The 27528-nt window shown below is 42.4% G+C and overlaps 1 protein-coding gene across 1 annotated transcript in view; it reads left to right on the top strand.

Moving 5' to 3' along the window:
• The window catches only part of LOC139409415 (trafficking protein particle complex subunit 8), a 97142-nt gene extending 77356 nt beyond the window's left edge, over positions 1 to 19786 (top strand). The window contains exons 24-30 of the mRNA XM_071154546.1: positions 2371 to 2439; positions 2520 to 2578; positions 2820 to 3023; positions 5551 to 5652; positions 16574 to 16716; positions 17457 to 17546; positions 18109 to 19786. Of these exons, the coding sequence (XP_071010647.1) occupies positions 2371 to 2439; positions 2520 to 2578; positions 2820 to 3023; positions 5551 to 5652; positions 16574 to 16716; positions 17457 to 17546; positions 18109 to 18343 (902 nt within the window). The 3' untranslated portion in view covers positions 18344 to 19786. The remainder of the gene's footprint in view (positions 1 to 2370; positions 2440 to 2519; positions 2579 to 2819; positions 3024 to 5550; positions 5653 to 16573; positions 16717 to 17456; positions 17547 to 18108) is intronic.
• Positions 19787 to 27528: the final 7742 nt, after the last annotated feature.

Genomic DNA, 27528 nt, shown 5'->3' with positions numbered 1-27528 from the left:
AGTGATTGCATCCTACAAGAGCACAAAACGTGTACATATCTAATTGTCTTTGAAAAGCAAGTCAAGTACAGAGTTTTTTTTAAAGGGGCAGTGTCCTGTTTTGAGACAAGCTTCAACTTTTCAAATACTACCCTCTGCAAGTCATCTATTTGGCCAATTGTGTTACATATCATTTATTTTTTAAAGTGATTTGAGCTTTCGGACAAGTAAAACATCAGTCCCAAAATGGTTGTCATAATGTGCATAACGTTTTTTTAAAGTCTCACAGAATAAAAAATCAAGTTTCCGTTCACAACTCCTGAAATTTGCTCAGTGCTGAAAAATATTAGAGGGAACGGGTGTCTCTGTGAAAACAAAGTCATTTCCAGTTTAGCTATTTGCCGTCTATTGGATTGTTCCTTAGATGTTGTGTTCATTAGATATATGCCTTTTGGTGGTTTGATCAGTGCGGTTCACCTGTTTGAAGTGGTTAGCTTGGTTGGGTTATCTAGCCTAGTTCAGTTGGTAAAGTAGGCTACTGAATCTTGTATGCTGCTAAGTCACAGTGCATTTGACATTTAAGTCATTTAGCAGACACTTTTATCCAGAGCGGCTTACAATTGTTGGCTTTTCATGTTGTATTTATAGCTATGGGACCGCCCTTCGCAGTGTTAAATGCTTTCATTCAGAGCTTGTTATTCAGCTTATTCAGCTCTATTTTATTCAATCCTGTCCTATTTGGTCTGTCCCTGTCTGACTCGTGTGCTGCTGCTGATTATAGAGAGATGGTACTGTATATACGCCAAAATGGTCTCTTATCCCTTTCTCCGTCTTTCCATCTCTCTTCCCTTCTCTGTTCCACTGATTGATCATACTAGTTCACAGCCTGAGGCTAGAGTGTTAGTTGCCTACAAACAGTTTTCCATCTCCTGTAATAACAATACATTAAGCTACATCAGGGTTTCCATCTCCTGTAATAACAATACATTAAGCTACATCAGGGTTTCCATCTCCTGTAATAACAATACATTAAGCTACATCAGGGTTTCCTTCTCCTGTAATAACAATACATTAAGCTACATCAGGGTTTCCATCTCCTGTAATAACAATACATTAAGCTACATCAGGGTTTCCATCTCCTGTAATAACAATACATTAAGCTACATCAGGGTTTCCATCTCCTGTAATAACAATACATTAAGCTACATCAGGGTTTCCATCTCCTGTAATAACAATACATTAAGCTACATCAGGGTTTCCTTCTCCTGTAATAACAATACAATAAGCTACATCAGGGTTTCCATCTCCTGTAATAACAATACATTAAGCTACATCAGGGTTTCCATCTCCTGTAATAACAATACATTAAGCTACATCAGGGTTTCCATCTCCTGTAATAACAATACATTAAGCTACATCAGGGTTTCCATCTCCTGTAATAACAATACATTAAGCTACATCAGGGTTTCCATCTCCTGTAATAACAATACATTAAGCTACATCAGGGTTTCCATCTCCTGTAATAACAATACATTAAGCTACATCAGGGTTTCCATCTCCTGTAATAACAATACATTAAGCTACATCAGGGTTTCCATCTCCTGTAATAACAATACATTAAGCTACATCAGGGTTTCCATCTCCTGTAATAACAATACATTAAGCTACATCAGGGTTTCCATCTCCTGTAATAACAATACATTAAGCTACATCAGGGTTTCCATCTCCTGTAATAACAATACATTAAGCTACATCAGGGTTTCCTTCTCCTGTAATAGTAACAACTGTTTTTTGATCACACACACATCTTTGAGTTTAGAACACTGATCACACTCACTCACACACTATCTGCTTAGAACACTGAGCTGCAGCTGGCCCATAGTAATAAGTAAGCTGTCACTATCTGCTTAGAACACTGAGCTGCAGCTGGCCCATAGTAATAAGTAAGCTGTTACTATCTGCTTAGAACACTGAGCTGCAGCTGGCCCATAGTAATAAGTAAGCTGTCACTATCTGCTTAGAACACTGAGCTGCAGCTGGCCCATAGTAATAAGTAAGCTGTCACTATCTGCTTAGAACACTGAGCTGCAGCTGGCCCATAGTAATAAGTAAGCTGAAAAGAACATCCAGGGTCTCTCCAATGTGTTAGAAAATCAGATGGCCTTTAGAGAGGTGTTGTGTTTGTACATGTTTTACTATACTTGTGAGTACCAGAAGTCGACAAAAGAATAGTAAACTAACTACAATTCTGAGAAGTGAGGCCATTTAGCCAGTCCTCACTTGTAAAATGGCCATTTTAGGCTTAGGGGTTAGAGTTAGGGATTCGGTTCAGATGGAGACAGGACATGGACACGTCTCTTTCTTTCTTTCACCCTCCTCTTGTCATTCCAGACTGCAAGCTCACCACCAGAGAGAGGGGCAAGCTGTGCTTCAGAGCAACACGATGCAAACCCCACGAAGGTACACACTCTCATTACCAACAATGTCAGACAATGAGGAGAATCTCTTTTCTCTCTCCTGACTTATCTTCTGTGTCTTAGCTACCTCAAAGTCACTTGAGAAGTACACCTTTGCAGACCTGAGCCTTGGAAATGAACAGGTATGTTAACTGTTATTGTCCTCTTACAATGGTTATCTGTCACTGCTGGTCGGTGTTGCTGAATGTATAAAAAGAAATAGCTGTACCATTACCCTCTCCACCCAAACTTTCTCTCCCTTCCTCCATCTCTTTTCCTCTCCCCCTTTTTTATCTGCTATATTGTCACTCACCCTTTCTTCTTTCCTCTATTGTCTTCCCCTCTCCTTCCTCCTCTCCTCCCTTGTTCTCCTCCTCTCCTCAGATCATCAGCTCCACCACTCCGTGTGCAGACTTCTTCTTCCGGAGGTGTCAGCCCTCGGAGTCTTGGAGACCGCTTATTGCCGTGGAGACACAGGGGAGACATTCCAGGAGTCAGGGGGCGGGTCCTGGGGGTGGGGCTGAGGATATAACAGGTGTGGTCAGGAAGTGTAACGAGGTGGACCTCGACATCATCGTCCTCTGGAAGGTACATCACAGAATTAAAATACACTACTATTACTAATTGTATTAGGATTAGTATGACTGCATAATTTAAATAGACCTCTATTGCAATTACTGGTAAACACTTTACTTGACACCCAGTGTCATAGCAAGTTATGACACGGTCATAATCATGTCATCATGTCATAACAGCTGATATAACTTGTTATATGGTCACAACACTTATGACACATATATTTAGACCTGTTGTGTGACATGTATTGTGTTATTTTATGGCTGGTTATGACATCTACATAAGTGTCAACCCACAAAACCTACCACATAAGGCAAAACATTCCATTACACCATAGCCTACGCATCAATAGTATGTTTGTTATATATAAAAAATGAAATTGACGGGTCCTGTTTGGAATGCCTAGGCAGCAGCTAATTGGGATCCTAATAAATACTAAAATCCTAAACCACTACAACTCACTTAATACTGTTAGTTCTCCCACGCTATTCCAGGACTTCTATGGTGTTGCTGTTCCCTTCTCCAATTATACATAGATGGAATGTACACTGCTCAAAAAAATAAAAGGAACACTAAAATAACACATCCTAGATCTGAATGAATGAAATATTTTTATGAAATACTTTTTTCTTTACATAGTTGAATGTGCTGACAACAAAATCACACAAAAATTATCAATGGAAATCAAATTTATCAACCCATGGAGGTCTGGATTTGGAGTCACACTCAAAATTAAAGTGGAAAACCACACTACAGGCTGATCCAACTTTGATGTAATGTCCTTAAAATAAGTCAAAATGAGGCTCAGTAGTGTGTGTGTGGCCTCCACGTGCCAGTATGACCTCCCTAGGCATGCTCTGGTTATGCTCCTGATGAGGTGGCGGATGGTCTCCTGAGGGATCTCCTCCCAGACCTGGACTAAAGCATCCGCCAACTCCTGGACAGTCTGTGGTGCAACGTGGCTTTGGTGGATGGAGCGAGACATGATGTCCCAGATGTGCTCAATTGGATTCAGGTCTGGGGAACGGGCGGGCCAGTCCATAGCATCAATGCCTTCCTCTTGCAGGAACTGCTGACACACTCCAGCCACAAGAGGTCTAGCATTGTCTTGCATTAGGAGGAACCCAGGGCCAACCGCACCAGCATATGGTCTCACAAGGGGTCTGAGGATCTCATCTCGGTACCTAATGGCAGTCAGGCTACCTCTGGCGAGCACATGGAAAGAAATGCCACCCCCACACCATGACTGACCCACCGCCAAACCGGTCATGCTGGAGGACGTTGCAGGCAGCAGAACGTTCTCCACGGCGTCTCCAGACTGTCACGTCTGTCACATGTGCTCAGTGTGAACCTGCTTTCATCTGTGAAGCGCACAGTGCGCCAGTGGCGAATTTGCCAATCTTGGTGTTCTCTGGCAAATGCCAAACGTCCTGCACAGTGTTGGGCTGTAAACACAACCCCCACCTGTGGACGTCGGGCACTCATACCACCCTCATGGAGTCTGTTTCTGACTGTTTGAGCAGACACATGCACATTTGTGGCCTGCTGGAGATCATTTTGCAGGGCTCTGGCAGTGCTCCTCCTGCTCCTCCTTGCACAAAGGCGGAGGTAGCGGTCCTGCTGCTGGGTTGTTGGCCTCCTCCACGTCTCCTGATGTACTGGCCTGTCTCCTGGTAGCGCCTCCATGCTCTGGACACTACGCTGACATACACAGCAAACCTTCTTGCCACAGCTTGCATTGATGTGCCATCCTGGATGAGCTGCACTACCTGAGCCACTTGTGTGGGTTGTAGACTCCGTCTCATGCTACCCCTAGAGTGAAAGCACCGCCAGCATTCAAAAGTGGGCAAAACATCAGCCAGGAAGCATAGGAACTGAGAAGTGGTCTGTAGTCACCACCTGCAGAACCACTTCTTTATTGGGGGTGTCTTGCTAATTGCCTATAATTGCCACCTGTTGTCTATTCCATTTGCACAACAGCATGTGAAATGTATTGTCAATCAGTGTTGCTTCCTAAGTGGACAGTTTGATTTCACAGAAGTGTGATTAACTTGGAGTTACATTGTGTTTAAGTGTTCCCTTAAATTTTTTGAGCTGTGTATATTTAGCTCACGTCATTATTGAAGATGTTGTCAATAAATGCTGAAGTTTTTTTTTTTTTCTCCATCCTGTTTCATTGTTTAATTATGCGTTGATAGTCAATTTTATGTCAAGTTTTTGTTGAGCTGATTGCTGAAGTTGTTTTTGCTGTTTTGCTTTTGACATCAGGCCAATGAATTTACTAATGTTTGTTTGTTCTTGTTGACACGCGCATGTTGTTGGTTGCTAATATTTGTTTGTTGACATGCATATGTTGGTTGTTAATATTTGTTTGTTGATGACAGGTGTATGTTGGTTGCTAATATTTGTTTGTTGACATGCATATGTTGGTTGTTAATATTTGTTTGTTGATGACAGGTGTATGTTGGTTGCTAATATTTGTTTATGCTTGTTGACAGGCATATGTTGTTGGTTGCTAATATTTGTTTGTTGTTGACAGGCATTTGTTGTTGAAGACAACAAGCAGGTGATCTTGGAAGGACAGCTTCATGTGGCACTACAGACCATTGGCAAAGAGGCCTTCTCCCTCAGACAGAAAGAGGTGCACACACACACATACATACAGTGCCCTCTGTAATTAGTGGGACAGTGAAGCATTTTATTCTTCTTTTGGCTCTATACTCCAAAAGTTTTGATTTGAAATCAAACAATGACTGAGGTTAAAGTGCAGACGGTCAACCTTAATTTGAGGGTATTTTCATCCATATCGGGTGAATAATGATGAGTGAGAAAGTTAGATGCACGAATATCATACCCCCCAAAAATGCTAACCACCTCTGTTATTATAAGGGTAAGAGGGTTGCATATCTTGGGGGTATGATATTTGTGTATCTAACTTTCTCATCATTGTTAACGATTCATTCAGGATTATCCGTAATCATGGTAGCATCCACATTACTGTAGAGGTTTTTTAGAAACGTTCTATTCTTAATTACAATAAAAGTGACTCTAAAATGACACACTATGTTATTTACCATTTCTGTCTATTGGCCACAGAATAATCTAAAACACAACTCAAAAAAAGAGCAAATGCATCCAACATATTTGTAGACTCAAGCTTGATGTACCGTAATTTCTGGACTATTAAGCGCACCTGAATATAAACCTCACCCACTGAATTATTAAAAAATATGTATTTTGTACATAAATAAGCCGCACATGTCTATAAGCCGCAGGTGCCTACCGGTACATTGAAACAAATGAACTTTACACAGCCTTTAAACGAAACACGGCTTGTAACAAAAATAAATAGGCTTTTAAACTAAACATGGCTTGTGACAAAAATATATAGGCTTTTAAACTAAACACGGCTTGTGACAACAAAAATAAATAGGCTTTTAAACGAAACACTGCTTGTTACAAAATAAATAGGCTTTAACGAAACACGGCTTGTGACAAAAATAAATAGGCTTTTAAACGAAACACGGCTTGTTACAAAATAAATAGGCTTTAACGAAACACGGCTTGTGACAAAAATAAATAGGCTTTAACGAAACACGGCTTGTGACAAAAATAAATAGGCTTTAACGAAACACGGCTTGTGACAAAAATAAATAGGCTTTAACGAAACACGGCTTGTGACAAAAATAAATAGGCTTTTAAACTAAACACGGCTTGTAACAACAAAAATAAATAGGCTTTTAAACGAAACACGGTTTGTTACAAAAATAAATAGGCTTTAACGAAACACGGCTTGTGACAAAAATAAATAGGCTTTTAAACTAAACACGGCTTGTAACAACAAAAATAAATAGGCTTTTAAACGAAACACGGCTTGTTACAAAAATAGATAGGCTTTAACGAAACACGGCTTGTGACAAAAATAAATAGGCTTTAACGAAACACGGCTTGTGACAAAAATAAATAGGCTTTTAAACTAAACACGGCTTGATACAAAAATAAATAGGCTTTTAAACGAAACACGGCTTGTTACAAAAATAAATAGGCTTTAACGAAACACGGCTTGTTACAAAAATAAATAGGCTTTTAAACGAAACACGGCTTATGACAAAAATAAATAGGCTTTAACGAAACACAGCTTGTTACAAAAATAAATAGGCTTTTAAACTAAACACGGCTTGTAACAACAAAAATAAATAGGCTTTAACGAAACACGGCTTGTTAAAAAAATAAATAGGCTTTAACGAAACACGGCTTGTTACAAAAATAAATAGGCTTTAACGAAACACGGCTTGTTACAAAAATAAATAGGCTTTAACGAAACACGGCTTGTGACAAAAATAAATAGGCTTTAACGAAACACAGCTTGTAACAAAAATAAATAGGCTTTTAAACTAAACATGGCTTGTAACAACAAAAATAAATAGGCTTTTAAACTAAACACGGCTTGTAACAACAAAAATAAATAGGATTTTAAACGAAACACGGCTTGTTACAAAAATAAATAGGCTTTTAAACGAAACACAGCTTGTAACAAAAATGTAAAAAATAGCAGTAAACAGTAGCCTACCATGAAAATCATTGGTCACTATCTTCCTCCTGTGCACTGAAACCACTGAAGTCATCTCCTTCGGTGTCAGAGTTGAATAGCCTCAGAATTGCTTCATCCGATGTTGGATCGTTTTCATTGTCGCTCTCGTCACTTTCATCCGGAGGCAAATTCCCCGCTGAGCTCATGCTGCCCTCTTCAACACGCAGCAGTCCAGCCTTTCGAAACCCGTTGATGATAGTGGATTTTTTGACAATGCTCCACGCTGTCAGGACCCACTGGCAGACTTGACCATAAGTTGCTCTTCGCATGTGGCCCGTTTTAGTGAAGGATTTCTCCCCACTTGTCATCCAAGCCTCCCACTGAACACGGAGCGCCACCTTAAATGCACGATTTACACTTTGTCGAGTGGTTGCAAATACTTTGTTGTGCCCCCAGGAATCACAGCTGGAATTGAGTTTGTCCTCTTGATGGCTTCTTTCACAGAATCTTTTATGTGGGCCCTCATGCTGTCCAACACGAGCAATGTTTTTGTGAATGAATCCTCCCGGTCGCTTGCTGTAACACTCCGTATGCCATTCATGCATTAGGCCTTACGTCATCCATCCTTTCTTGTTGACTTTCATAACAATTCCTCTCTGGAATTTTTCTTTTGGCATCGTCATGCGTTTAAAAATCAACATCGGTGGAAGCTTTTCTCCCGACGCCGTGCAGCTCAGAACACAGGTGAAGTGCGTTTTTTCCAAATCAAAAATCAAATCAAATTTTATTTGTCACATACACATGGTTAGCAGATGTTAATGCGAGTGTAGCGAAATGCTTGTGCTTCTAGTTCCGACAATGCAGTAATAACAAGTAATCTAACTAACAATTCCAAAACTACTGTCTTGTACACAGTGTAAGGGGATAAAGAATATGTACATAAGGATATATGAATGAGTGATGGTACAGAGCAGCATAGGCAAGATACAGTAGATGGTATCGAGTACAGTATGTACAAATGAGATGAGTATGTAAACAAAGTGGCATAGTTTAAAGTGGCTAGTGATACATGTATTACATAAGGATACAGTCGATGATATAGAGTACAGTATATACGTATGCATATGAGATGAATAATGTAGGGTAAGTAACATTATATAAGGTAGCATTGTTTAAAGTGGCTAGTGATATATTTACATCATTTCCCATCAATTCCCATTATTAAAGTGGCTGGAGTTGAGTCAGTGTCAGTGTGTTGGCAGCAGCCACTCAGTGTTAGTGGTGGCTGTTTAACAGTCTGATGGCCTTGAGATAGAACCAGTTGTTTTCAGCGTGACGGATGATTCACCTTTCCTGTTGACAGTCCGAGTGAGAGGCAGGTCAAACGTCAGAGGAACCTCATCCATATTTATGATGTCGTGCGGGCTGATGGAATGCTCCTCTATCTTTGCATCAGTGAATTTGCGGAAGTTTGAAACTTTTTGCTCGTAGTCGGGAGGGAGGGAGCCGCTGACACAGACTCGTCCGTACCCTGATGGACAGGCCTTTACGTCTCATAAATCTTAGACACTACGATGGTCCACCTCTAAAATCCTCAAACTTCATTGCGGTGGCGATTGTTTTGGCTTTCAGTCGGATGTGCACAGTTGAAACACCTCGGCCGTCTGCTCTCTGTGTGTTGACCCAGTCTTCAAGCTCATTTTCTAGTTCGAGCCATCTGCTTTTCTTCCCTCTGAAAGCTTTTGTTGTCTTTTTGCTCTGAGTCAGTTCCTCACGCTGCTGTTTCCAACGTCTTATCATCGACTCATTAAGGCCAAGCTCCCGTGCAGCAGCTCTATTTCCTTTTCCAACAGCCAGATCGATCGCCTTCAACTTTAAAGCTGCATCATATGCATTTCTGTGTCTTTGCCATGATGATGGTGACAAAATGACTACTGTAATCAGAATGATGGGAAGTTTGAGCACGCTCGATTTACGTCACATTATGTGACGGTGCTCAGTTTTTTGGCGGCATGAATTTTGTGAAAGCGGGAAAAATCCATAAATTAGCCGCGTCATTGTATAAACCGCGAGGTTCAACGCGTGGGAAAAAAGTACCGGCTTATAGCCGGAAATTACGGTAGTCATTTAGTAATATGCATATGGGACCAAATACTACACTTTTTACTACTTTAATGAACATCTAACTATATTTGTTTCAAAACTTTTGGTGCCCGAAAATGGGAACCAAAATGTATAGAAAGTGCTATAATTTCTAAACGTTTCACCCAATTATGGATGAAAATACCCTCAAATTAAAGCTGATAGTCATTGTATCATTTAAAATCCAGTACAGAGCCAAAAAACAAAAACATTGCCACTGTCCCAACACATAGTGTTCTGGCTGTCTCCTCTCTCCTGGAAGACTCATAAACATTCAAATCACTGTTGTGTTCTTACTGTGTAGTGTACACAAGCTATTTAGTGTACACACAAGTTGAATAACTATACACTCTTCAGGACTGAGTTATCTGCATTGAGACTGAAGCACAAACAAAACCACACACACGCACACAACTCCAGCTGAGTGTTTAGTGTGCCCCCTCCAAAACACACATATACAATCTGTAACCATGCTGTCACTGGTGGCACTAAAAAGTTTGGTGTCTGGGGCCTGGTACAAGTTTTTACAGGGTTAGGTCTACACCGATAGCCAAAGGTTACGCTTCCAGTGTAGCAGGTAAAAGAAAACTGTGACATCCAAGTGTAGTTCTTATGTAAAAGTTAAGTGGTTTCAAGGCAGGCCCAAGCTTTACTATTTCAAGGCTGTGTGAAGAAGTTCATTGTTCTTATTTATCCCTAGATGGAAAATTCCATTTGTCACCACTCTAGGGCTGTGGCTGTCATGACATTTTGTCAGCCAGCTATTGTAATGCTAATGCAGGTCTCACGGTAATTGACAGTTAATTAACACAAACACATTTTAGCATCTCCAGGACTTCACGCATACAAGTCGCTGATGCTCGCCATTTAATATACACCATCACAATAAATCCATTATTTATTTTGGGCAGGTCTAAAGAAACATGATATGAAGAAAAAATATTTCAGAAGAACAGAACTAGTTGGCCTACTGTATGTTATCTGACAATGCACTATGCTATAAGCTGTACGCTTGTTCATTTAGCAGACATGATATGCTTAAATCTTGTTCCATTATTTTATATGATTTTATAGTAAGAAGAATATAATTGAACTTAGCTGAATAAAATAGGAAGGATATTTTTCCCATTCCAGAACAACTATGAAGTGGCTATGTTCAGCATAAAAGTGATAATTTGAAATGTGCTAGATGTAGAGTTATTTGGCAACTTTAGTTGTGAATGATGCAGACCCTTAGAATGTCTTAAATATCAAAATATTTATACCGCTTACAGCCTTATTCTAAAATGGATTAAATACATGTTTTCCCTCATCAATCTACACACAATACCCCAGACATTTTTGCAAATTTATTACAAAGAAAAATCTGAAATTAGTATTCAGACCCTTTCCTATGAGACTCGAAATTGAGCTCAGGTGCATCCTGTTTCCATTGATCATCCTTGATGTTTCTACAACTTGATTGGAGTTCACCTACGGTAAAATAAAGCAATGTAATCCATTTTAGAATAAGGCTGTAACCCAACAAAATATGGAAAAAGTCTAGGGGTCTGAATACTTAATGAAATGACTCTTGGCTCCTGCCCCAGATTTATCTGCGTAAGCCTTTTTAACTCTGACACACAGAGAGACACACACACACACACAATATTATACACATACTCACACACTTACGCACCCACACACATTTAAGCTAATGTGTTTTTTTTTGTGGGGTGTCTCTGAAGATATGAAGACAGAGTGATTTAACCAAGCCATTACTTTAAGTGTATGTGAGAGAGTGACAGACCGCTCTAACCCTCTTAACCTTAGTCTAGTTAGTCACCACTGTCTTGAATGATTGATCAGCACTTCTCAATGACTTCATTCATTAACTCTCTGAAACACTGTGTCACATTAGAAAAGTTGAGCGTCCACAATTGTTTTTACAAATGTTTTAATACTTTGCCATTTCATGTCCCCCCCATCCTTGACGTTTCCTAAATAACACAGTCATTGTTAGAATCTTAATATCACTAACATAACTTGTGTAATAAGACGTTTTAAGAGGACAAAATATACATCCAAGTCTAACTGAAATCTTATCAGAAACATGTTGGGTAGGTTTCTTTTGTTATTGCATTTTCTCTCCGGTCCCTAAACATCTTTGTTGCGTGAGAGAAGCAGAGATGAAAGAGAACTTTACCGATGTCAACTAGATTGAAGCATTCATTCTATCGATTTATGGCATTATTCTGGGTAACAGCGGTTTATTTAGTATTCTAGGGCAACAAGTAATGACAGAATAGAAGCTGCATGTATCTATAGACAAATTCACGAACAAATAGTACACCAAAATGTCAGATTATAAACCAAAATTTAAGCCTATTTCTGACTGTACAGCGCAATTTTTAGATGTCATTGTTTATATTAGTAGGTTAGGGTCTGGTGTGGGCCTCAGATTTTCACTTTACCACACAGTTGCGGATTTGTTATAAGCAATTGTGGGCGGTTGCGGGTGAACAAAACGCTGACCTGCGCATCACTAGTGTGTGTCTGGTTGGTGTGTGAGAGAGCGAGAAAGTGACAGATGGCTCTAACCCTGTTAACCTTTCTAGTTAGTCACCACAGTCGTGAAGGATTTGAGAAGCACTTTTCAATGACTATGCATTTACATTCATTACATTCATAATCTCTTAAACACACTGTCACACTTTACAAAATACATAATAGATTTTTTTTACATTCACATCACAGCTGTACAACTCCCTCCCACACACAGTGTGATTTAATGACAGAGTGAGTTTAAGTGCCTGTGCGCACATGCGTGTATGGATACTATCTGTGAGGTACAGACTGTACCCACTGCATGATGCAAACAGTTTTGCACTTCTCTTATTCTGTCTACCTCCTGTGGAAGTAGTGTGTCATTGGTTTAAGCATGATTGTGTGTGTGTGTGTCATTGGTTTAAGTGCGTGTGTGTGAGAGCGATTGCGATGGAGATATATACGGCTATTATCATCAGACCGCCTCATTCCCAGTCTAAAAATAACTCTTCAATAACGACCAGAGACAAAACGTGATGTCTGCCACCACCTTCCTCCCTCATTCCCCCTCTCTCCTCTACCCACTCACCCGCCAGACCACATCCACATTTAGTCTGACACTTCCTTTTTACTCCCCCTCAGACACACAACTTCCTCCAAGCCAAGCTGTTGGCATAGCAACAGTGTCTGCGGCGCTCATTCGTAACACTGGCGTGCACAAGAGAACTTCTCTCATCATTCTACCTACTTGAATATCAGAATGTCATACAGTATAAGGTAGAGGTCGACCGATTATGATTTTAACGCCGATACCGATTCAAATTTGGCTGATAAAAAAAAAAAACATAAATATTTGTAATAATGACAATTACAACAATACTGAATTAACACTTATTTTAACTTAATATAAAACATCAATAAAAATGTATTTAGCCTCAAATAAAAAATGAAACATGTTCAATTTGGTTTAAATAATGCAAAAACAAAGTGTTGGAGAAGAAAGTAATATGTGCCATGTAAAAATGTGTGCCATGTAACGTTTAAGTTCCTTGCTCAGAACATGAGAACATATGAAAGTTGGTGGTTCCTTTTAACATGAGACTTCAATATTCCAAGGTAAGAGGTTTTAGGTTGTAGTTAATATAGTATTTATAGGACTATTTCTTTCTATACCATTTGTATTTCATATACCTTTGACTATTGGATGTTCTTGTAGGTACTATGGTATTGCCAATGTAACAGTATAGCTTCCATCCCCCTCCTCGCCCCTACCTGGGCTCGAACCAGGAACACGTCGACAACAGCCACACTCGAAGCAGCGTTACCCATCGCTCCACAAAAGCCGCGGCCCTTGCAGCGCAAGGGGAATAACTACTCCAAGTCTAAAAGCGAGTGACGTTTGAAATGGTATTAGCGCACACCCAGCTAACTAGCTAGCCATTTCACATTGGTTACACCAGCCATTAGGCTGATAGGCTTGAAGTCATAAACAGCGCTGTGCTTGCGAAGAGCTGCTGGCAAAACGCACTAAAGTGCTGTTTGAATGAATGATTACGGGTCTGCTGCTGCTCAGTCAGACTGCTCTATCAAATCAGACTCAATTATAACATAATAACACACAGAAATACGAACCTTTGGTCATTAATATGATCGAATCTGGAAACTATCATTTCGAAAACAAAACGTTTATTATTTCAGTGAAATACGGAACCGTTCGGTATTTTATCTAATGGGTGGCATCCCTAAGTCTAAATATTCCTGTTACATTGTACAACCTTCAATGTTATGTCATAATTACCTAAAATTCTGGCAAATTAGTTCGCAATGAGCCAGGCAGACCAAACTGTTCCATATACCCTGTCTCTGCGTGAAATGAACACAAGAGAAATTACAATTTCACCTGGTTAATAATGCCTGCTAAACTGGAATAATAGTTATAACTAGTGATTAGGATTGATCGTTTTTTATAAGATAAGTTGAATGCTAGCTAGCAATTTACCTTGGCTTCTACTGCATTCATGTAACAGGCAGGCTACTCGTGGAGTGCAATGGTTAGAGCGTTGGTCTAGTAAACTGTGCGGTTGCAAGATTGAAACCCCTGAGCTGACAAGGTGAAAATCTGTCGTTCTGCCCCTGAACAAGGCAGTTAACCCACTGTTCCTAAGCTGTCATTGAAAATAAGAATGTGTTCTTAACTGACTTGCCTAGTTAAATAAAAAATATATGTTTTTATACCTTTTCATAATAATCGGAAATCGGTGCCCAAAAATACAGATTTCCGATTATGAAAACTTGAAATCGGCCCTAATTAATCGGCCATTCCGATTAATCGGTCGACCTTTAGTATAAGGGAATGTCACTAATAGGGCTCAAATGTTTTTAGATATAAAACAAATGTATTGATATACAGTTGTGGCCAAAAGTTTTGAGAATGACACAAATATTAATTTTCACAAAGTCTGCTGCCTCAGTTTGTATGATGGCAATTTGAATATACTCCAAAATGTTATGAAGAGTGATTAGATGAATTGCAATTAATTGCAAAGTCCCTCTTTGCCATGCAAATTATCTGAATCACCCCAAAAAACATTTCCACTGCATTTCAGCCCTGCCACAAAAGGACAAGCTGACATCATGTCAGTGATTCTCTCGTTAACACGGGTGTGATTGTTGACGAGGACAAGGCTGGAGATCACTCTGTCATGCTGATTGAGTTCGAATAACAGACTGGAAGCTTCAAAAGGATGGTGGTGCTTGGAATCATTGTTCTTCCTCTGTCAATCATGGTTACCTGCAAGGAAACATGTGCCGTCATAATTTCTTTGCACAAAAAAGGCTTCACAGGCAAGGATATTGCTGCCAGTAAGATTGCACCTAAATCAACCATTTATCACATCATCAAGAACTTCAAGGAGAGCGGTTCAATTGTTGTGAAGAAGGCTTCAGGGCGCCCAAGAAAGTCCAACAAGCGCCAGGACCGTCTCCTAAAGTTGATTCAGCTGTGGGATCAGGGAACCACCGTACAGAGCTTGCTCAGGAATGGCAGCAGACGGGTGTGTGCATCTGCACGCACAGTGAGGCAAAGACTTTTGGAAGATGGCCTGGTGTCAAGAAGGGCAGCAAAGAAGCCACTTCTATCCAGGAAAAACATCAGGGACAGACTGATATTTTGCAAAATGTACAGGGATTGGACTGCTGAGGACTTGGGGTAAAGATATTTTCTCTGAATCCCCTTTCCGATTGTTTGGGGCATCCGGAAAAAAGCTTGTCCGGAGAAGACAAGGTGAACGCTACCATCAGTCCTGTGTCATGCCAACAGTAAAGCATCCTGAGATCATTCATGTGGGGTTGTTTCTCAGCCAAGGGAGTGGGCTCATTCTCAATTTGCCCTAAGAACACAGCCATGAATAAAGAACGATACCAACACATCCTCCGAGAGCAATTTCTCCCAACCATCCAGGAACAGTTTGGTGACGAACAATGCCTTTTCCAGCATGATGGAGCACCTTGCCATAAGGCAAAAGTGATAACTAAGTGGCTCGGGGAACAAAACCGATATTTTGGGTCCATGGCCAGGAAACTCCCCAGACCTTAATCCCATTGAGAACTTGTGGTCAATCCTCAAGAGGCGGTTGGACAAACAAAAACCCACACATTCTGACAAACTCCAAGCATTGATTATGCTAGAATGGGCTGCCATCAGTCAGGATGTGGCCCAGAAGTTAATTGACAGCATGCCAGGGCAGATTGTGGAGGTCTTGAAAAAGAAGGGTCAACACTGCAAATATTGACTCTTTGCATCAACTTCATGTAATTGTCAATAAAAGCCTTTGACACTTATGAAATGCTTGTAATTATACTTCAGTATTCCATAGTAACATCTGACAAAAATATCTAAAGACACTGAAGCAGCAAACTTTGAAAATTAATATTTGTGTCATTCTCAAAACTTTTGGCCACGACTGCGCACACACACACACACCAACTGAAAAGTTGTCTTTTGTCAAAACGTCTAATTATAGTTCTCTGAATGTCTCTATCAAGGCATTTTGCCAAAGAGGCCGTTCATTATATTTTGTAACGGCAAAAGTCCTGGACGGGGCAGGCTGCACAATGGCGAACAAATTATGCCACAACAAAATGTCTGTGTAACTACATGTATATAAATGCAGTGTTTGTTTGACACAATGGTCTCGGTTTCTCTGTTGTTTAGTACGAGGCTTAGGAGATGTATAGATGGTGTGTTGAAATGGCATCTGTTCCTGTGTCCTGACCTCGTGTTGTGTTCCTCTGTCCTGTTGTAGGAGGCTGTGTGTATAATGGTGTGGATTCTGTTGTGTTCCTCTGACCTGTGGAATTGTAGGAGGCTCAAGAGATGGTGCTGCTGAAGTTTAAACCAGAGCTTCCTCCTCCTATGACACGGCCCTCCATGGAACAGCTCTCCCACCTCATCAAGACCAACCTGCACTACCCCGAAAGCTACAGCCACTCCTTCGTACAGAAGAGGTAACACGTCATGCATGCAGACATGTTCACACGCACTCCCACGTTCACACACACGCACACACACATTCCGCACACACACATTCCATACACAAAGCACACAGACATGTTTGCACGCATGCAATATCAACCCAGCCAAGAAAAGGGGAGAGATCTCTTTGCTTCTCTCTCTCCCCATGCGTCTTGGTACCTGTCCTGGTTGTATGTATCGCTCTCTCGCGCTCTCTCTCTCTCTCTCGCGCTCTCTCTCGCGCTCTCTCTCTCTCTTGCGCGCATACTCTGAAACCATTCATGAGACATCTGTCAGCCTGCCTGTCCCAAGGGTGGTTGTTTGTGTGACACGCGTACTCTCGCATAATTCACTAGTCAGAACTGGACTTAAATGATTATCTTTTGACATGACTTGGTTCTAAACTCTGTTAATGTAATTATTTCTAGAACTGTTGTTGCTGGCAGAAGAGAGGTGCTTTGAGGAGAATAAATTATAACTATTAGTGTGGTTTGGCGACAGTGAGGAGAAACAGACTCATAGTCAGGAACCTTAAGTGCAGTGCTTTAGTTAATGTGACATAGAATGAGTATAATAACCATATCTCTCTCTGTCTATATTTCACTTTAACTCTGCCTCCCCCACCCCCCCCTCCCTCTCGCCCCCGCTGTCGCTCACTCCCCCCTCCCTTTTCTCCCCCTCACTACCCGCCCTCTGCCTCGCTCCCCTTCTCTCCCCCTCTGTCTATATGTAGTCTCTGTATGATTCCAGTCATTTTGACTCTATCTAACTGTTCCCTGGCTCAAGTTGATGCCATCATTGACCTTCGACACAAAACTACCAGGTAAATATAATCACATGCACACCCACAGTAGTCCCTAGTCCTACAGTAGCTCCGCACTGTACTGTTAAAGATGCAATATGTAACTTTTTGGGCGACCCGACTAAATTCACGTAGAACTTGTACTTGTAGATCTGTCATTCTCATTGAAGGCAAGTCTAAGAAGCAGTAGATATGTTCTATGTGCACTATTTCTATGCTTCTCTTGCTTAATCTTTCATTTTTGCATCTTTTGGTTTTGTACACCAGCTTCAAAATACAATCTTTTTGGTTATGAAAAATATATTTCACAGCGGTTTAGATGACGCAATGATTCTCTACATGATACTTAATTGTTTTGTCACAAACTTAAATTAGGCACACCATTAGAATTTCAGCAACCAGGAAATGACGGAGCGATTTCTGCATAGTGCATCTTTAAATCTGCCATCTATTCCTCATGTCCCTGAGCAAATGTTTACCTGATAACTGCATCCCTTTCATCCTCCAGGTTTTAATTTATTGTTTTCCTCTCATCCCCCTCTTTCATCATCCCTTTTTCTCTCTCTCTTCCTCCCTCCATCAGTCCTGAGTCTCTTGAGGTGCACGGTTCATTTACATGGCTGGGCAAGACTCAATACAAGCTGCAGTTGAGAGCACAGGAAGTGATGCGGCTGCCGCTGAGAGCCGGCTTCCTGCATGCGGGCGTCTATAACCTGGGAACTCCACGGGTCTTCGCCAAGCTGGCGGACCAGGGAGCCATGTGTGAGACCAGCCAACAGACGGCCACGCCTGCACTAATCATCATTAACAGCACCTGAACATTGTCCTGCCCCCCCCATCATCAACTATGAATTAACCACCATCTGTCAATCATCACTACTAAGACTCCCCATTGGTTGGCAACAACAGGGTTGAGAGCTCAGAGACCCACCCAGCAAGAAATATCTTCCAAATCCCAAATCATCCGCTCTTTACGATCAACAATGCTTGAACACTGGGCTGTCTTCATTAGGCATAAACCTGAAGAAAACAGGGAGGGACTACTTGAAAGGCTATTTTTCATTTTCTGTTGCAAAAGGTTTTATTACAGTGTGCCCTAATGAATAGGATCCTAATTCTGCCTGCCCGCCCACCCAACAATAACCAATGAACAATTATCTGCAGATCACCACTACCAAGGCTCCCCATTGGTTAAGAAACTGTTGAAAGCTCGGAACCAGCTACCAAGCAGAAATATCTTTCCACAGAGTCTCAAATCATCCACTCCACTCCCTAAAAATTTGACCCATTTTTCCATACTAGTACACTCAATACTGGACTAAGGAAAGCAGTTTTGTATTTTGTAATAAGAATCAGGGCGATAAGATGTATTTAAAAATATATATAAAATGTTTGAATGGAATTGGGCATCAATTGAGCTTGTAACCACTGCGATGGTCAGACTGTTGTTAAATAAACCCCCCAGTAGCTATGTTATGTCCCAGCAACAAAGCAAAGCATCATGGACTTATATGTGGAAGGATCTGTTTTCTCTCTGTGTATTATTCCTCTCATCTCAGCTGATGCACTTTGGTTTTGACCTTTTTTATTTGATGAAATTGACCTGTGAAAGGGGAGGAGAACAGACACGCTGTTGCCGTCTGAGTTTACAACATCTGTCTCCTACGACACTGGTGTCATCTGTCTTCCGCCAGAGATTTATTTTATTTTTAGTTTTGAAAAATGAATCGCATGTTGTTGAGCAGTTGTCACCGTGGCGACAGATGTCGTTTACTTCTTGGATTAACCAGGATGAGAAAGTAGGAAAAACTGCCTCTGCCTCAATGAGACTGACCATGACCAGGGTTTTCTGTTGTGTGGTCACATGGACCAGACCATCAGCACATCACAAACATTTTAGAATATGACCCACCGTTTAACCACTATACTACAGTATGTGACTGACAAACAAACTCTGACTGAGAGGTTCTAATACAGATACTGCCTGCCCACCTGTCTGTGAGCCTGTCTGTGAGCCTGTAGTCCATCTGGACTGACCGTGCTGTCAGTCACCACGTGCACACATTTAGTTTTCTACAAAACAAACAAACCAACGTATGAACCAGTAAAGTCAACATGATCCCTATACTTCTCCCTCATTGGACCTCCACCTTATGCTCAAGCTGTTATTTAAATGTATGTATTTACTCAAATGCTTTTCAGATTATGTATTATATTTATAACAAATTTACTGTAAATAGAAATAAAAATGTAACCAATGATGTGGGCTGTGAGAAAGTAACCGTCTCCCCTATGTGTGCAATGTGTAGACAATGTTGTGATTTGTAGTTATACTTTATAGACTGACTGAGTTTTAGGATGTTTTCCAAATGGCATCCTATTCTCCATTACACTACTTTTGACCAGAGGCCTATGCGCACTATAAAGGGAATGGGGTGCCATTTGGGAAGCAGTCATAGGCTGCGTTTAGAGGCAGCCCAATTCAGATTTTTTTCTACCTCACTAATTTGTCTTTTGACCAATCAGATCATCTCTGAAAAAGATCTGATGTGATTGGCAACATTAGTGACTTCCTCTTTTATTATGGCCAAACACCCTAACCACTAGGCTACTTGCTGGCGCCGACAGAGATGGCCGCCTCGCTTCGCGTTCCTAGGAAACTATGCAGTTTTTTGTTTTTTTACGTGTTATTTCTTACATTAGTACCCCAGGTCATCTTAGGTTTCATTACATACAGTCGAGAAGAACTACTGAATATAAGATCAGCATCAACTCACCATCAGTACGACCAAGAATATGTTTTTCGCGACGCGGATCCTGTGTTCTGCCTTACGAACAGGACAACGGAGTGGATCCTATGCAGCGACCCAAAAAAACGACTCCGAAAGAGAGGGAAACGAGGCGGTCTTCTGGTCAGACTCCGGAGACGGGCACAGCGCACACCACTCCCTAGTATTCTTCTTGCCAATGTCCAGTCTCTTGACAACAAGGTTGATGAAATCCGAGCAAGGGTAGCATTCCAGAGGGACATCAGAGACTGTAACGTTCTTTGCTTCACGGAAACGTGGCTTACTGGAGAGACGCAATCCGAAGCGGTGCAGCCAACAGGTTTCTCCACGCATCGCGCAGACAGGAAAAAACATCTTTCTGGTAAAAAGAGGGGCGGGGGCGTATGCCTTATGACTAACGTGACATGGTGCGATGAAAGAAACATACAGGAACTCAAATCCTTCTGTTCACCTGATTTAGAATTCCTCACAATCAAATGTAGACCGCATTATCTACCAAGAGAATTCTCTTCGATTATAATCACAGCCGTATACATCCCCCCCCAAGCAGACACATCGATGGCTCTGAACGAACTTTATTTAACTCTCTGCAAACTGGAAACAATTTATCCGGAGGCTGCATTCATTGTAGCTGGGGATTTTAACAAGGCTAATCTGAAAACAAGACTCCCCAAATTTTATCAGCATATCGATTGCGCAACCAGGGGAGGAAAGACCTTGGACCATTGTTACTCTAACTTCCGCGACGCATATAAGGCCCTGCCCCGCCCCCCTTTCGGAAAAGCTGACCACGACTCCATTTTGTTGATCCCTGCCTACAGACAGAAACTAAAACAAGAGGCTCCCACGCTGAGGTCTGTCCAACGCTGGTCCGACCAAGCTGACTCCACACTCCAAGACTGCTTCCATCACGTGGACTGGGAGATGTTTCGTATTGCGTCAGATAACAACATTGACGAATACGCTGATTCGGTGAGCGAGTTCATTAAAACGTGCGTTGAAGATGTCGTTCCCATAGCAACGATTAAAACATTCCCTAACCAGAAACCGTGGATTGATGGCAGCATTCGTGTGAAACTGAAAGCGCGAACCACTGCTTTTAATCAGGGCAAGGTGTCTGGTAACATGACCGAATACAAACAGTGCAGCTATTCCCTCCGCAAGGCTATCAAACAAGCTAAGCGCCAGTACAGAGACAAAGTAGAATCTCAATTCAACGGCTCAGACACAAGAGGCATGTGGCAGGGTCTACAGTCAATCACGGACTACAGGAAGAAACCCAGCCCAGTCACGGACCAGGATGTCTTGCTCCCAGGCAGACTAAATAACTTTTTTGCCCGCTTTGAGGACAATACAGTGCCACTGACACGGCCTGCAACGAAAACATGCGGTCTCTCCTTCACTGCAGCCGAGGTGAGTAAGACATTTAAACGTGTTAACCCTCGCAAGGCTGCAGGCCCAGATGGCATCCCCAGCCGCGCCCTCAGAGCATGCGCAGACCAGCTGGCCGGTGTGTTTACGGACATATTCAATCAATCCCTATACCAGTCTGCTGTTCCCACATGCTTCAAGAGGGCCACCATTGTTCCTGTTCCCAAGAAAGCTAAGGTAACTGAGCTAAATGACTACCGCCCCGTAGCACTCACATCCGTCATCATGAAGTGCTTTGAGAGACTAGTCAAGGACCATATCACCTCCACCCTACCTGACACCCTAGACCCACTCCAATTTGCTTACCGCCCAAATAGGTCCACAGACGATGCAATCTCAACCACACTGCACACTGCCCTAACCCATCTGGACAAGAGGAATACCTATGTGAGAATGCTGTTCATCGACTACAGCTCGGCATTCAACACCATAGTACCCTCCAAGCTCGTCATCAAGCTCGAGACCCTGGGTCTCGACCCCGCCCTGTGCAACTGGGTACTGGACTTCCTGACGGGCCGCCCCCAGGTGGTGAGGGTAGGCAACAACATCTCCTCCCCGCTGATCCTCAACACTGGGGCCCCACAAGGTTGCGTTCTGAGCCCTCTCCTGTACTCCCTGTTCACCCACGACTGCGTGGCCACGCACGCCTCCAACTCAATCATCAAGTTTGCGGACGACACAACAGTGGTAGGCTTGATTACCAACAACGATGAGACGGCCTACAGGGAGGAGGTGAGGGCCCTCGGAGTGTGGTGTCAGGAAAACAACCTCACACTCAACGTCAACAAAACTAAGGAGATGATTGTGGACTTCAGGAAACAGCAGAGGGAACACCCCCCTATCCACATCGATGGAACAGTAGTGGAGAGGGTAGCAAGTTTTAAGTTCCTCGGCATACACATCACAGACAAACTGAATTGGTCCACTCACACAGACAGCATCGTGAAGAAGGCGCAGCAGCGCCTCTTCAACCTCAGGAGGCTGAAGAAATTCGGCTTGTCACCAAAAGCACTCACAAACTTCTACAGATGCACAATCGAGAGCATCCTGGCGGGCTGTATCACCGCCTGGTATGGCAACTGCACCGCCCTCAACCGTAAGGCTCTCCAGAGGGTAGTGAGGTCTGCACAACGCATCACCGGGGGCAAACTACCTGCCCTCCAGGACACCTACACCACCCGATGTCACAGGAAGGCCATAAAGATCATCAAGGACATCAACCACCCGAGCCACTGCCTGTTCACCCCGCTATCATCCAGAAGGCGAGGTCAGTACAGGTGCATCAAAGCTGGGACCGAGAGACTGAAAAACAGCTTCTATCTCAAGGCCATCAGACTGTTAAACAGCCACCACTAACACTGAGTGGCTGCTGCCAACACACTGACACTGACTCAACTCCAGCCACTTTAATAATGGGAATTGATGGGAAATGATGTAAATATATCACTAGCCACTTTAAACAATGCTACCTTATATAAATGTTACTTACCCTACATTATTCATCTCATACGCATACGTATATACTGTACTCTATATCATCGACGGTATCCTTATGTAATACATGTATCACTAGCCACTTTATACTATACTATGCCACTTTGTTTACATACTCATCTCATTTGTACATACTGTACCCGATACCATCTACTGTATCTTGCCTATGCTGCTCTGTACCATCACTCATTCATATATCCTTATGTACATATTCTTTATCCCCTTACACTGTGTACAAGACAGTAGTTTTGGAATTGTTAGTTAGATTACTTGTTATTACTGCATTGTCGGAACTAGAAGCACAAGCATTTCGCTACACTCGCATTAACATCTGCTAACCATGTGTATGTGACAAATAAAATTTGATTTGATTTGATTTGATTTGATTTGATTTGATTTGATTTGATTTGAAGGAAGGGTTGATTGTAGTAGTCCAAACTTCAATTAGCCTCTGTTCGTCTGCTTCGTCTCAATGCCATCTCTGCTAAATAGATTGCACTTATGCTTTTTATGATTCGAATGCATTAAGAGCGATGTCTTCATTCTGTCCTGTCACTCTTTCTTGCTGGCACACACACTTGCACTTCCTTGGCATTGCTTCAGGATCAAGGTATAGTCAATCAATCAAATATTTTATAAAGCCCTTTTTACATAGGCAGTTGTCACAAACGGACAAAGCTACTTACCTGGGGAGGCAGGTAGCCTAATGGTTAAGTGTTGAGCCAGTAACTTAAATTTCACTGGCTTGAATCCCAGAATTGACTACGTGAACAATCTGTCGGTGCCCTTGAACAATTGCTCCTGTAAATCACTCTGGATTAAAGTATCTGCTAAAGGATGACAATATAAATATATAGTTCCAGTCATAAGTTTGGACACATACTCATCGAAGGGTTCCTTTATTTTGACTATTTGCTACATTGTAGAATAATAGTGAAGACATCAAAACTAAGAAATAACACACATGGAATCATGTAGTAACCAAACAAGTGTAAAACATGTGTACACACCCTGACATGCATACATACATACCCAGCCTAAAACCCCAAAGAGCAAGCAATGCAGAAGTAGAAGCACAGTGGGTAGGAAAAGAAAGGCAGGAAACTAAGAAGAAAAAAACTGGATCCGAAGGAGTAGCCAGTCAGTCCTCTTGCATACTTACGAGCCCCTAACCAACAGTGCAGTTAAATTAAATACGGATAAGAATAAGAAATAAAAGTAACAAGTAATTAAAGAGCTGCAGTAAAATAACAATAGTGAGGCAATATACAGGGGGTACTGGTTAGTTGAGGTAATATGTATATGTAGGTAGAGTTATTGAAGTGACTATGCATAGATGATAACAGAGTAGCAGTGGTGTAAAAGAGGGGGGGGGGCATTGTAAATTGGGTAGCCATTTGATTAGATGTTCAGGAGTCTTATGGCTTGGGGTAGAAGCTGTTTAGAAGCCTCTTGGACCTAGACTTGGCACTCCGGTACAGCTTGCAGTGCGTTAGCAGAGAGAACAGTCTATGACTAGGGTGACTAGAGTCTTAGACAATTTTTAGGGCCTTTCTCTGACACCGCCTGGTATAGAGGTCCTGGATGGCAGGAAGCTTGGCCCCAGTGATATACTGGGCAGTACACACTATCTTGTGGTCGGAGGCTGAGCAGTTGCCATACCAGGTAGTGATGCAACCAGGATACTCTCTCTGGTAAGACCTTTTGAGAATCTGAGGACCCATGCCACATTTTTACAGTCTCCTGAGGGGGAATAGGTTTTGTCATGCCCTCTTCACAGCTGTCTTGGTGTGCTTGGACAATTGTAATTTGTTGGTGATGTGGACACCAAGGAACTTGAAGCTCTCAACCTGCATTGCAGCGCTGTCAACGAGAATGTGGGCATGCTCGGGCCTCATTTTCCTGTAGTCCACAATCAACTCCTTTGTCTTGATCACGTTGAGGGAGAGGTTGTTGTCCTGGCACCACACGGCCAGGTCTCTGACCACCTCCCTATAGGCTGCCTCGTTGTCGGTGATCGGGTCTACCACTGTTGTTTCATCTGCCACCTTAATGATGGTGTTGGAGTCGTGCCTGGCTGTGCAGTCATGAGTGAACAGGGAGTATAGGAGTGGACTGAGCACGCACCCCTGAGGGGCCCCTGTGTTGAGGATCAGCGTGGCGGATGTGTTCTTACCTACCCTTACCATCTGGGGGCGGCCCGTCAGGAAGTCCAGGATCCAGTTGCAGAGGGAGGTGTTTAGTCCCAGGGTCCATAGCTTATTGATGAGCTTTTATGGCACTGTGGGGTTGAATGCTGAGCTGTAGTCAGTGAATAGTATTCTCACATAGGTGTTCCTTTTGTCCAGGTGGGAAGGGGCAGTGTGGAGTGCAATAGAGATTGCATCATCTGTGGGGCAGTATGCAAATTGGAGGGGGTCTAGGGTTTCTGGGATAATGGTGTTGATGTGAGCCATGACCAGCCTTTCAAAGCATTTCATGCCTACAGACGTGAGTGCTACGGGTCGGTAGTCATTTAGGCAGGTTACCTTCGTGTTCTTGGGCACAGGCACTATGGTTGTCTGCTTAAAACATGTTGGTATTACAGACTCGGACAGGGAGAGGTTAAAAATGTCAGTGAAGTCACTTGCCAGTTGGTCAGCGCATGCTCGCAGTACATGTCCTGGTAATCCGCCTGGCCCTGCGGCCTTGAGAATGTTGACCTGTTTAAAGGTCTTACTCACATCAGCTGCGGAGAGCGTGATCACACTGTCTTCCGGAACAGCTGGTGCTCTTATGCATGTTTCAGTGTTATTTGCCTCAACGAGCATAGAAGTGGTTTAGCTCGTCTGGTTGGCTCGTGTCACTGGGCAAGCTCTCGGCTGTGCTTCCCTTTGTAGTCTGTAATGGTTTGCAAGCCCTGCCACATCTGATGAGCGTCAGAGCCTGTGAAGTACGATTCAATCTTAGTCCTGTATTGAAGCTTTGCCTGTTTGATGGTTCGTCGGAGGGCATAGCGGGATTTCTTATAAGCTTCCAGGTTAGAGTCCCGCTCCTTGAAAGCGGCAGCTCTACCCTTTAGCTCAGTGTGGATGTTGACTGTAATCCATGGCTTCTGGTTGGGGTATATACGTACTGTCACTGTGGGGACGACGTCATCGATGCACTTATTGATGAAGACAATGACTGATGTGAAGTACTCCTCAATGCCATCAGAGGAATCACAGAACATATTCCAGTCTTGCTTATGGCGGAATACAACTCATTCAATGGTGTCTTTGTGCCAGCCTCTGACTGTGGTGGTATGTAAACAGCTACAAAAAATACAGATGAAAACTCTCTGGGTAGATAGTGTGATCTACAGCTTATCATGAGATACTCGCGCACAATAGCTCGAGACGTCCTTAGATATCATGCACCAGCTATTATTTACAAAAATACATAGTCCGCCGCCCCTTGTCTTACAAGACGCTGCTGTTCTATCCTGCTGGACAGCGTATAACCAGCCAGCTGTATGTTGAAAGTGTCGTCGTCCAGCCACGATTCGGTGAAGCATAAGATGTTACAGTTTTGATTGTCCCGTTCGTAGTTTAGTCTTGCCCGTAGGTCATCTATTTTATTCTCCAAAGATTGCACGTTTGCTAGCAGAATGGAAGGAAGTGGGGGTTTATTCAATCGCCTACGAATTCTCAAAACACAGCCCACCCTCTGGCCCTTTTTTCTCTGCCTCTTCACGCAAATCAAGGGGGATCTGGGCTTGTTCCCGAGAAAGCAGTATATTGTTTGTGTCGGCCTCGTCAAAGGAAAAAAGGATTCTGCTAGTCCATGGTGATTAATCGCAGTCTTGATGTCCAGAATTTTTTGGTCATAAGAGACGGTAGCGGTAACATTATGTATAAAATAGGTTTAAAAAAACAAGTTACAAACAACGCAAATAAACAAACAAAAAAACACAATCAGTTGGGGACTGATAAAAATACTTATTTAGATAAGTATTCAGACCCTTTATTCAGTACTTTGTTGAAGCACCTTCAGCAGTGATTACAGACAAGTCTTCTTGGTTATAATGCTACAAGCTTGAAACAACTGTATTTGGGGACTTTATTACTTTCTTCTCTGCAGATCCTATCAAGCTCTGTCAGGTTGGATGGGGTGCATCGCTGCACAGCTATTTTCAGGTTTCTTAAGAGATGTACGATCGGGTTCAAGTCCGGCCTCTGGCTGGGCCACTCAAAGACATGCAGAGACTTGTCGCGAAGACGCTCCTGCTTTGTCTTGGCTGTGTGCTTAGGGGTGTTGTCTTGTTGGAA

Source organism: Oncorhynchus clarkii, chromosome 5 (assembly GCF_045791955.1).
Source record: "Oncorhynchus clarkii lewisi isolate Uvic-CL-2024 chromosome 5, UVic_Ocla_1.0, whole genome shotgun sequence".
NCBI lineage: Eukaryota > Metazoa > Chordata > Actinopteri > Salmoniformes > Salmonidae > Oncorhynchus > Oncorhynchus clarkii.
Note: the sequence above shows the minus strand (reverse complement) of the source record. Positions and strands in the feature narration are given on the sequence as shown.